At 45.1% G+C, this 12,709-nt stretch overlaps 1 protein-coding gene across 3 annotated transcripts in view; it reads left to right on the forward strand.

Moving 5' to 3' along the window:
• Window positions 1-9,472: 9,472 nt before the first annotated feature.
• TMEM131L (transmembrane 131 like) overlaps window positions 9,473-12,709 on the forward strand; it is a 127,855-nt gene continuing 124,618 nt past the window's right edge. For all 3 annotated transcript variants that reach the window (XM_032793500.2, XM_032793502.2, XM_032793501.2), the window contains exons 1-2: window positions 9,473-11,038; window positions 11,825-11,895. In XM_032793500.2, coding sequence (XP_032649391.1) covers window positions 10,915-11,038; window positions 11,825-11,895 — 195 coding nt within the window. In that variant the 5' untranslated portion in view covers window positions 9,473-10,914. The remainder of the gene's footprint in view (window positions 11,039-11,824; window positions 11,896-12,709) is intronic.

The following is a 12,709-nucleotide window of genomic DNA, read 5'->3' on the forward strand; positions in this document are numbered from 1 at the left end:
CCCAGGCCCAGGCCCAGGCCCAGACCTATAACCAGGAGGCTTGCGCTCTCGAGTTCCAACTCAGAGACCGGGTGCTGTTACTCCTGCCCTCCAGTGAATCCAGTTACTGGCCCGCTGGCAGGGGCCCTATGAAGTGATTTGGAAAGTTGGGCCGGTCACCTATGAGGTTAACCAGCCTGACTGCCGGAAGAAGACCCAGAGGTACCATATTAACCTCCTGAAGCCTTGGTGGGAGTGAGAGGGGCTCCTGATCAACCCCTGCCCCCTTGAAACGGAACTGGGGCCTCGGGCCGCGCCACCCGATGACCCCATGACACCCCAGCTCAGGGAGTCACTAACGGAGGAAGTTGAGGTGATGCTAGACCTGGGCATTATCGAACAGTCGCAGAGTGAATGGCGTAGGCCCGTGGTCCTGGTCCTCAAATCGGATGGTACCCAGCGCTTCTGCATCGACTTTTGCCGCGTCAATTCTGTTTCGAAATTTGATGCGTACCCGATGCCATGAGTAGATGAGCTGCTGGACCTCTCGGGCGAAGCCCACTTCCTCACCACCCTCGATGTCAGCAAGGGGTATTGGCAAATCCCCCTTGACCCCGCCTCCCGAGAAAGGACCACGTTTGCCACATCCTCAGGCCTCTACCACTTCACTCGGATGCCCTTCGGCCTCTATGGGGCCTGGCGATGTTTCAGCAACTTATGGACTGCCTCCTTCGGCCGCACCACGAGTACGCCGCAGCATAACTCGACGACGTGGTTATTTACAGCGAGCGCTGGGACAACCACCTAGAGCAGGTAGCCACGGTCCTGCGGTCCCTATGAGACGCTGGATTGACCGCTAATCCGAAGAAGTGCCGTGTCAGTTGGCAGGAGACTACCTACCTGGGATACACTATCGGAGGGGGGCAGGTGAGGCCACTCGTGGGAAAGGTCCAGGCCCTAGCCGCCTGCCTGTCCCCCACCACAAAACGACAGGTACGCCGGTTCCTCGGACTGGCGGGCTACTATCGGAGGTTCATCCCCGGCTTCACGTCCATTGCAACCCCGCTAACGGGTCTCCTCACTAAAGACAGCCCTTGACGGGTGGCGTGGACCCCAGCACGCGACTGTGCCTTCCAGGCCCTCAAAGACTGTCTCTGCCGAGAATCTGTCCTATACAGTCGGGACTTCTCCCGCGGGTTCGTCCTCCAGACAGATGCCTCAGAGGTGAGGTTCGGAGCGGTTCTGTCCCAGGAGGTGGATCGTGAAGAACACCCCATCGTCTCCCTTAGCCAGAAATTGTTTCCGTGGGAATGGCACTACGCTGTGATCGAGAAGGAGGCCCTGGCAGTGAAGTGGGCTTGTGATGCCCTATGGTATTACCTCCTGGGGGCCCCTTTCCTACTGGTCATGGACCACGCTGCGCTTCATTGGCTGGCTCAGATGAAAAATAACAATATGCGGCTCACGTGGTGGTATCTGGCACTGCAACAATATGCTTTTACCATCCGCCACCGGGCCGGTAAAGAGCATCTCAACACTGACTTCTTGTCCCGCCTCGTGGAAGTAGAGGGGCCTGATCCCGAGGGACAGGGGTCGGCTTTGAGGGGGGAGGGGTGTAGCGAGGAGGCCTCACTCCCCGCCGCGCCTAAAAGGGACAAGCCAGAACAGGTGCGGCAGTGGGCGGAGCCACTACCGCCTGTCCCCGCCCCCCGGAAGTCAAGGGGCGGGACAGGAAGTATAAAAGCCCAGCCCCGGTGCTCAGTCGGGCGGGATGCTGCCGGAGAGGATAGATGCTGGTGCCTGAGCTACCGCTGGGCCCAGCCTGCCCCATTCTCAGTATCCGGAGGAGCGCTGGCCTGAGGCTATTAACTCTGGGAAGCCAGACTAGTGCTGCCCAGCCCTGCCTGAGGGCCTGAGCCTATTAACTCTCGGAAGCCCGACTATTGCTGTTCAGCCTTGCAGAGGAAGGCCCAAACTCCCTAGCGACACGGCATTGTTGCCTCAACCCTGAAGCCAAGAGACTGGGCCGACAGCATGTGGCGAGCCGGTGTGGCTCCCCTCCGCCCCTCAGGGAGGGTTGAGCCCTGGTCCCACCCTCCTACACTGACACTGCCCATATTTGAATAATCTGGGCCCGATTCATGTATTTTTACGGGTGGAGTGAGAGAATTCAGTTCCTTGGTTGGTCCAACAGAACTAGATTGTGTTGATCTTCAAAGCACATATGGCAAAGCCTGCCTATTAACACAAGCTAGGGCCTGAAAGCAGTGGCTTTAGTTGGAGTATTTTCCTCTTGACCTGAGATGTTATCAGTTTGTGTTTAATTTATGTGCTTGTATAAAAGGTGTGTACATGCCTAGAAGTTGTAGCATGCACATGTGTAAATTTTAAAATGAGTACTTTAAAGAAAATATAACATTTAATCACCCCTCTCTCAAGGTTATTTTTTTGTCTTCAGTTTATAGGCTGTATAGTTGTGTTTGTGGCAGGGGGTGGGTGTCTACAGTATTTTCAAACCAATTCATTGTCATCTTGAAGTGATCTATGCAAACAGAAACAAAAATAGAGAGAAATAGAAATGATTATAGAACTCCTACACTTGCACACCTCTTTCAAATGTTGCAGAGTGTGGATTTTACACCCGTTAGTGTTTTTAAAAAAGGTGTACTTTCCCCCCTTCATAGTAGTTTTTAAACAGGCACATAACAATAGTCATGCCCTAATAATCTGTGCAAAAAGAGAAAATAAATATAGGAATAAGATCCAGTGGAAGAGGAAATTCCAAATTAAGGATGCTTTTCTTTCCTCAGTGCACATACATGATTCAGTAATATACTGTAAACTCAGAGACAGAAACTCTATCCCTAATTTGCGATTAACTCTCCCTTTTGTGCCCATGTACTTCAGGGCTCCGAGATCAGCATGTAATGTTTTCTACATGGTGCCATCACTTCAAAAACTGATGGGGAACTCATGGGTTTAGGTCCAGCATCGTTATCTTTGAAGCTTTTAAAACTTCACTTTAGTTTTAAATGCCTATTTAAGCACAGACAATGCTCAAACAGGCTTTCTGAAACTAAATGAAGCTTATAAAGCTTTGAACGCTATTGAATGCTATCGCAACATGGTGGGACTTGCAAAATCCTGCTGTGTGTAAGGATCTACCACACTGTAGAGTGTATCCAGGTGATATACTGTAGAATTTAGGGGAGGAAGACAAGAAAAGGGGTGTGTGCGCACCCGCTGTGAGTTACCCAGTATATGATTTGACTTTTTTAATTAAAAAAATATTTAAAATGTTTTAAAATATATTTAAAAATAGGCAGAGAAGTTAGGGTAGATATATTTTTCTTAATGGGGATTCCAAAAGCAAGTGCTTGCTTAGGTGTTGCTTAGTAACAAGAATAATCATCATTTTCTTAATACTATATAAGTGATTGCATCTAAGTAATCCAAAATTGTCCAATATTCAAGTCTTCAGTGTAATCATGTAGACAGATACTGGGCAAGAGGTTTGCTTTACTATGAGGATTTACTGTGAAAGAAGCATAAGAGAAAAGACAAAGATAGGCCCGGTAAGTATGCTATTTATCTGCATGCATTTAACTGAAGTCTTGTTTTAAAAATAAACTAGTCCAAGGAAACTGGCAAAAGAAAATCTGTTTATAAACAATATTTATCATTTGCAAGTAATGAGCCCCAGTGTCATTAATAGTTTATTCGTGTAACACAGATTTGCTTGTTTACTTTCCCTTTCTTAAAACAGGTGATTGGTTGCTGACCCAGTTAGTGTTCGTAAGATAAGAACAATTTCTCTCGAGCAAGCCCCAACAATGACTACTGTTCATTAATTGTGAAAATTCTGCCAGCATGAGGCTTTAGAAACAATTTGTACTTCTCTAATTACGCTGCAAGAGCTGGTTTTGTCTCATGCAGTCTTATCGGTCTGAATTAGTGCACAAAAGAATTACCACCAGCCCATTACAAACGACATTTCCCAACTTCACTAACAAGAAATGATCACATCTTTTTTTAAAACTTTTTTTGAGAGTGGGGCAGAGGGTGGGACGGCACAATGGTCACTTTGGGTTAGGATGGGGGGAGGGAGAGGAAAGAGAGACACTTTTTTTGTTGTATTTTATTATTACAATAATGCAGGGAGACCCCAAGAGAAATTGTACAAAACATACAGTAAGACATCCCCTCTGACCCAAAAAGCTTGCAATCTAAATAGACAAGATTGGAAGGGGAATGTTGTTATCCCCATTAACAAATGGGGAACTGAGCCCAGAGAGTTTTATGGGTGAGTCCCGCAAGGTTCTGAGCGCTCTGGTCCCAGCCCATCAAAGCACTACAGCACATGCTTCACTTCAGGCATGTGCGTAGTCTCACTGACTTCAGTGACAAATGACTGCAATGGGACTACGCATGTGCTTAAAATTAAGCTTTGCTGGATCAGGGCTGGCATGCTCAGAGTCTTGCAGAATCGAGCCCTCAGTGACTTGTCCAAGGTCACACAGAAAGAGCTGGTAACTGAAGCCAGATCTCCTGAGTCCTCCTGAAGTGCTTTAACTACAAGCTCATCCTTCCTCAGAGCAAAGACCAGAAATACTACATAGCCATCTTTTTGCAAAATGTTGTCATTTTTATGGACTATGGGTTAGGTTGGGATTTGATCTCTTATCTCCTCTGAATCTTTTTTTTTTTTTTTTTCCATTTTGAATACTAGACGTGCATCCTGTATTTAGGAAAAGCTCCCACTGAAATGGGTTGGCCATTCATCCTGTATTTTTTTAAGGGACATGCTTTATGTTCCACAACTAGCTTCTAATAGGAGCTTCTAAGAAGTTGATCAGTATCTTTTCAAGGAATAATCATGCAAAGTGTAATAGACTGTGATACAAAAATGATTTTGTGCTTTGCATAGAACATGTAGGCTAGAGTCTTTTAAAAAACTAGCTTGCTCCAATATTTTTCATAGAGCTGTCATTTATCTTCTTGAAATGTAGGTGATTATCCTACACTGAAGCTGAGAGGAATTTTACTTGAAGGAAAATTGCAAGACTCGGTTCATTATTGATACTTGTTTTATAAATTGCAATATTTTACAACAGAATCTTCAGGGTAGTCCTGGTAAAATGCAGCATAGTTTCACTGTAGTTCAAGGACAAGGAAAACAGTAGAAAAAATATTTCAACAGTGCATTGTATTGTACTGAACAATCAGTCAAGGTGATCTTAGGATGTGCCAGTCTGGGAATTTGCTTCACATGAACAATAAGTACAGGCCTAGTCTCAAAATGTTTGCTTTTTTCCCCCCTTGTGGACATCATAAGATTGTCAATAGAGCTCTAAATACAGGAACTCTGAAAGCAGGTTAACATGTTTAATAAATAACTTGAGGAAATTTCCTATTCATTTTTCCCAGATAATAAAGTGCATCTATTGGCTGCAGATTAGGAACCAATTTCTCAGATACTGAGCCACTTACTTAGTGTGATGACCCATCAAAAAGGGCTACTAGAGTCAGCCCAGTGGCTTTTCTTTTTCGTCTTCCTCCACTCAGCCCACTCTCCATCCACCTCTGAATCACTGGAGGCATTCAAATACAAAATGTGCTTTCAAAATTTGCCTTACTGTAGATATAAGGAGTGACCTGGAAGCAGCTGAAACTGTGACCGTTTTATGCAAGCTGCTGACAAGACTGTATTTACAGGGAGACAAGCATACTGACTTGTTTAACTGGCTGCAGCTAGGCCACTGGAGTGAGACAGTGTTCAAAATAAAATAATGCAACTCTAGTGAGGAAGGTAGCTTATGTAGGTCAGATTTAGCTGGAGAGCTGGCTGTGAAACTGCTGCAGATATAGCCAGAACATTGCGGTATTATATACACATATGACTGTTCAACTAAAGGATAATAGGATTCTGTTTTATACACTTGCCCTCTAAATTCTGTGCCACTCCCAAATCTTGAGGAAGTAATAGTAATCTAAATGTATTATGAAAACACTGAAAATGGAGAACAATGGCTCTGTGAACCACGCAGGCCAACAGGGTGAGGAGTGAGACTGGAAGATGCCAGAGAAGTTGCCAGGAATTCAGGGAGTGGGGCAGGTGGGAGGAAGGGGACCTGGAGACTGTGGTCAAGCTGATTCAGGAGGAAGAAGGAATCTGGGATGAGGGGCTTCTCCAGCAGGGGTGCAGGCTTTTTTGGATTGGCCAATAGGGGCTGATTTTTGCAGTCGGGGGTCTGAGTGGGTTTTCAACATATTATGAATGCTGCTATTAGTGTAAGACAGAAATAGACTCATGTGCAAGAGGAAGTGACAGTATCCACCTCCATTTCCCCAGCCTTCACTGTTCCATCCTCTCTCTGCTTTCACAGCAGAGGTGGCAGCTGTCAAACTTCTCCCTAGATTGCCTAGTTTCGTTCTCCCATTATTCTCCAGGAGTTGCATCCCCTTTTCACCTACGTAAGCTGCTGCTCCCACTGACTGCAGAAGTACCTGGCTCAGAGTGCACAGTGGCTGGCTGTGCCATGCTGTAAAAATGGACTCAATGTCAGACAGCTGGACAGCGGCTAGAATCAGTAACTGCAGTGTAAGAACTAAAAAAGAAAAGCTTCAAGTGGCAATAAATTACATATTGGGCATTATGGCTAAAACATTTGTATTACCTTGTGCCTAATGGCTCATCCATTGGACCAGAGCATGTAAGTAATATGTTGCTCTTATTTAGCTTCAAGCACACTTCATTCTGTTTTGCCCTTTAATGCATGAAAAACAGTCCTCAGCATTTTTACTGGTAAAGTGATGCACAGATGACACAGGCATGAGAAAATAATTATACTGCCTATTCCCTGTTGATGTCTGTGTTATGCAATACAGTTCTCGACATTAGGAAATGGTACCTACTTATCTTAACCTTTATTTCCCTCCAATCCTGCTCATCATATCTAAGTATTGAAGCAATACGTAACTGCTACACCCCCGGTCAGGCAAACTTAAACCATTTTAAACAAGGTATATGTTATGGACCTAATCAGTTTTCAAACTGAGTTAACTGAACTATTCATAAAAAACAGTTTAGAAAATTTCCCCATTGTAGGAATGCCCATACTGTCACAAATCTGCCAGGCCTAATTTACATTGTTAACAAAACACAGTTGTTCTTGTATTGCCCCTATTGTGTATTCAGTTATACCGTTAGAGAGGTGCCTTATACCAATATTGTTACCCAAAATTGGGCCAGCTAGTAAGCTTAGGGAGGACTAATGACCCACCAGAGTTTAGCAGAAAGCAGCACATTTATTATACTGATAGCTAAGCTCAAAGGAAGGGGTGGGGGTGGGGGAGAGATCACACTCACATACTTATGCTCCCAGGACAGGCATAGCATTGGAGATGTTAGGATCCTTGAAGATAAGTGTCCCACAGTGCAGTGATGGACAGAGTGATGAAGGTAAGTCTTCTCAAGTGAAATGTGCTGTGGTCCTGGTGAAGGGCCTTCATGGGAGGTACAAGCTTGCAAGTGTCCTCTTGAGCACATGGCCCCTTCCCCTTTTAAGGACCTGCTCCTCATGGCCTGCGACTAGAGATGACTTGGCTGCATCTGGTTGGTCATGCTCCACCTCGGGCAGTGTCCACGCACTGGGTGTGTTATCTTTGCCTAATCAGAGTGTCATGGCCTGCGACTAAAGATGACTTGGCCACGTCTGGTTGTTCACACTCCAGCTTGGGCAGTGTCCATGCAGAGTCAATGCACTGGGTGTGTGAGTGCTGCCTAATTAAAGTCCCAGACACCTTGTCTACCTGGAAGCTCTTCTGATCTTCCAGCTGTTCAACCAGCCCATTCATCCCACAAGCATTCCAGTGGGGATGGGGAAGGGGAAAGCCAGTTCACAGGTATTCAGAGAAGGAGAAGAGACAAAAGGGGGGGGGGGGGAATATAACAGACCTTTTAAGTGTACAGGTTATACATAGTATAGTTATACAGAGCATACAGATCACTGCTGCTCCTACAACAAGTAAGATTTATTCCCCTTCTTGTACAGGAATAAACTATACCAGTATACAGTAAGTACATTTATACCGGTATAACTGCATTCACACAAAGTGGGGTTGTACCACTTTAAGTATACCACTATAGTTAAAATGGTGCAGCATTTGTGTGTAAATGAGGCCTTAGTTTCCTAGTACAGATGGTATGTAACCGTGTACAGTATGTGAAAAGCGATTGATTAGTGATCCTAGAGGGATGAACAGAAGACAGGAAAGATGTTTGAAAAAGAACAATATTATAGAAAGAGAATGGGAAAAGGAAAAAAATAAAATAGAGGGAGAAGGAAGAGGAGGAAATAAGTAAGGGTAAAAAATGTAGTTAGCATACAGGATCTGTATGCATGATAGGCAAAAGGAAAAGTCTTCTGTTTTACTGGGGAACAAACTTGTCAAGATCCAATGTTGCTTTTTCAGTGAATGGAGAAACACTTAATAAGTTTCAGGCATGAACTCTTAGAAAAGTTGCTATCCAAAAGGTGCATGGATTTGAGAGGCATTTTATGACTAGCAAATATAAAGACCTAGATGCCCATATATAACTGTTTGTCATCAGAGGGGTAGCCGTGTTAGTCTGGATCTGTAAAAGCAGCAAAGAGTCCTGTGGCACCTTATAGACTAACAGACATATTGGAGCATGAGCTTATTTACCTCTTCGAGAATTATTACTGATAGCAACGACTAACCGAGTTCCTATTAGGATTTATACAGAATCTGGGTCAAGAGATGAAAACGGATCTTGTTAATTGTTTGGCTTTATTTATGTCTTTTCTAACTACCACAATTGCACTCGTTAGCTGGGTGTTTTTGTTTTTTTTTAAGATTTGCAAAACTAGTTTGAATTTGGGAAATATTTTTTTAAAGTATTACTAGCTAGAGGAAAGGCTATGCTATGTGTTGCAATGATTAGAGTACATGTTGGAAGCTACATATTGTTAAAAATGGGTGAGTTCTAGACAGTATCTGGACTGCATTTTATACATTATGTAGGCTTCAGATTTATAAAATAAAGATAAGAGGGCCTTAGACTGTAGTTGCCTATAACAGTTACTCAAAAATACAATAGAACAAAAAAGAAATAGCAACCCCATTACATGCAATAATGCTCAGTAACGAAGTAACACAAAAATAAACCAAATTCTTGACTTTTCTCTAAATATCACATCCAATATTTGCTTCTTCAGCAGCCTTCTTCAGAATATCTGCCTTGAAGGTCAGCAGATGTGGGCTAAACCAAGAGGGTTTTCCCCCTGCTTCCTCTCAGTGCTCTGTTTTCCCTCCCCAGCCTGTCTCACTGTTTTGAGCTCTACCCACTCTTTTGATCCATTTTTTTTCAAACATTAGCTGAGCTTTTGAGCCTCAGAATATTCAAGAGGGTAATAAAGCTAGAAGTGTTTATCTAGCCCTACTTTTAAGAATTAATGTTGCTTGACAGGTGTGTGGTTGCATCACTTCTGTCTTCTGACTTTCAAGCATCCTCTATGTCTGACAGCATCAGGATCAAAAGGTTAGGCATAGAGAAATATTCCTAGACCATGTAAACAAACTGTTGCGCACTCCAGAATGTATTATATAGTTAAATAAATGGTTGGTTTCCATAGGAAAATACCACCATGATTTGTTTTCTCTGAATTATTTAACAGGAAATGGGGTAAGTCTCTGTAGTTTGACTTTGAAGGAAAGGGTTTCCCATGACTTTTGCATCCGACAGTGAGGTTGTCCACATTCCACATGAGCTCTGCATTAGTCTATTTCTGTCAACACCTGTTATAAGCTGAAGCCTTACCATGAGGTCTCCCCCTTTTTATATTATGTTGGTCAAACTCCTGAGTCCTCTGGAGTAGTCAGTGTCTTGTCACCCCTACTAACAGCTTGTCAAATTCACCGGATATCCTCCCTGCAACAATTGGCAAGAGGCCACACAGATATACTTCCTTTTCCCCTTCCCATAAGTTTTAACCACCATTCCATTAATGCTTTCTATGCAGAGTTTTTTTTTGTGGGCAATAAAAATTCTCTGTAGCATGTGTGTACACGCATGCATGTGCACATACACACAAAATTCAAACACCCTTCTGCTAGCACTTGGAGACTGGAGTTGGGAGGAATGTGTGTGTGCAGAGTTTAGTACTGAAGAGCTGTCATCTGGTGCTGGCATGTAACATATTGCTTGCACCGCATCAGGCCAGAACGCAATTTGCTTTTGAAGTGGTACAGTGAATAAGCAGACAAATTACTTTGTGTGTATGTGAGACAGACACATCAAGGTGATAATTTGCTAATATATTCCACTAGCTGGAATGCAAATACAGTTGTTGTGTACTGACACTATTTTTATATACACTTGTGTGTTTCCCCACGTGCACACACCACACACACTACTCCACCTGTGTATAAATGTGTGCATGGATATAAGGCGTGGGTAAAAGGGGTGCACCTATTAACATTTTAAAACCCTATGGAGAGCAGGGTTGAGATTGTATTTCCCTTAGCTTGAGACAATAGGCCCTATACCGCTCTCCTGAGTCGGGCACGGCTTCTGCTGAACTGAGCGAGTCTAAGTAAGGAGGGCAGGATTTGGGCCAGGACTGGCTGAAGATTTACCTTCTACTCCGCTCCCCCACAGCCCCTCTCCCGTCTCCCAAGCTCTGTGGCTGGCCCCTCTGCCATGTGCTCTGCAGGAGCGGCGGCGGCAGCCGGGCGGGGCCGGCGTGCAGGCTGCATTCTCATTGTCAATGTTCCAGCCCGGCCCGCGCCGCGCCTCTCAGCGCCCAGCCCTCCCTATCGCTGTGGCACACACGCGCAGAGCGGAGGAGGCGGTGGCTGCAGCAGCAGCAGCAGTAGTCTCGGAGCAGCACGCAGTAGCAGAGCACCAGCATGGCGGGGCTGCGCTACCCGCAGCAAGGCACCTACTGCCGCGCAGCCACGGCCATGAACCTCTTGCTAGGCGTCTTCCAGGTCCTCTTACCCTGCTTTCGCCCGGGAGAAGCGCAAGGCCAAGGTAAGCGCTGGTAAATCAGCCCAAGGGAAGGGGGCTGTTGGAATTCGCAGATGGGGGGGAAGAGGGTTGCTGCTTGTAAATAAGGTGGTGGAGGAGAGCAGAGGGGCTGTGCATGGGCAAAGCAAAGGCGAAAACCCTGCTCGAGCACCGACCAGTATGATCGATTCTGATTGCAAAGCCGTTCCCTTTCTCTCCATCCTTTTGTGCGTCCGATTCGAGGATAGCCCCCAGCTTTGTGTTGGCTGTAATGGTTCCCAGCCCCGAAACAGAGGGGAGAAGAATGAGGAGGACTCCGTTTCCTGCAGCATTGTTTCAGGCTCTTCTGTTGTGGCTGGAGTCCTCGTATTTGGCCCATCTTTTAATGCTACAAGCAGTTGCAACCTTGTAACAAACTGCGAGCCAGCGTTGCAGCGAAATAAGCCATGAATTTTCCCTTTCCCAACCCCACATCCTTCTGGCTCGCTCCCCCAGCTATACCATGCTGCACACACGCTGACATTGCAGAGAAAAGAGACCCTCCTTTTTAATCAGTAGAGGCTCCTCAAGGTAGGCATTAACTCACCCGTTGAAGTCAGACACATTATCTTCTTTACCCGCTGCACAAATTGGCTCAGAAGGCACGTTTATGTGCCAGTTTAGATGTCACCAGCCTGCGCTGCTTTTAATATGGACACTTTTTTTTCAGCACTAGGGAAAAGAGAAACATGAAATTCTGCTGTTAGAGCTTTCTCGTGCATGTAAAATGTGATTAGTTATTTTCGTGTGTGTTTTGTTTGGCTTGTTTAGCTATTGACCCAATCCCCAGCGTGGTGGAGCTGTGGCAAGCTGAAGAAGGGGAACTGCTGATGCCCACTCAGGTGAGGAGATCTGGTGACAGCACTGAGGGTGTATAGAGGGAGGAGCAGAAGCAGCTGGACAGCCAGCCCACAGCACAGTGACCGCTACTAATGTCAGTTTGTCTTGCAAACAAACTGTGTGGCCACCACTCCTGGCAACAGCGCACAAGTCCCCCATGTGATACCATGAGTCATAATGGCTTCAGATTCAGGGGCAGGGTGTGTGTTTGGGGTTAGGACTGCACCTTTCCAGGGTTGCAGCAGCAAACAGTGCTCATATTTAAGATTACATTGTAACTCTGAGAGAAAAAGTGATATCAAGCAGCCTGTGATCCCTTTGGTAAAGGAGAGTCCATTACAGTGTTGCTCTGCCTCCATTCAGTTTTGGTGTGATGAGCTGTAAGAGTGACAGAAGAGGTAGGTCTGTTCAGTCCTTTCTTTTTTTTTTTGCTGAGATATCCAACAATGTTGCTAATTATGGTGATGGTTTTCTGATGTGAATTGTGGCTTTGCACAACCATCTTATTTTACATATGCCACCAAAGATCCATTGAATGGTAGCTTTAAGCATGTGCTGTTGTGGGCAGGATTTGAGTTTGAGTATTAAAGGTTAAAAAGCTCAATATCCCATTCAGCAATCAAGTCCCGCCTTGATTTCATTTTCCAGAGCTGTGAGGCTCAAAAGAAAGAAGTCAAGTTAGACAGAAAGAAACTACACAAACACTTATATGCTTGTAATTGTTTTACACTCTCTTCTTAGCTTCTTCTTGCCCACCTGAGCTATATCAAGTTCAAACTCTTCTGACCATTTCTGCCTGCTTTTCCCTCCCATTGT

This window comes from Chelonoidis abingdonii, chromosome 5 (genome assembly GCF_003597395.2).
Source record: "Chelonoidis abingdonii isolate Lonesome George chromosome 5, CheloAbing_2.0, whole genome shotgun sequence".
In the NCBI taxonomy this organism is placed as follows: domain Eukaryota; kingdom Metazoa; phylum Chordata; order Testudines; family Testudinidae; genus Chelonoidis; species Chelonoidis abingdonii.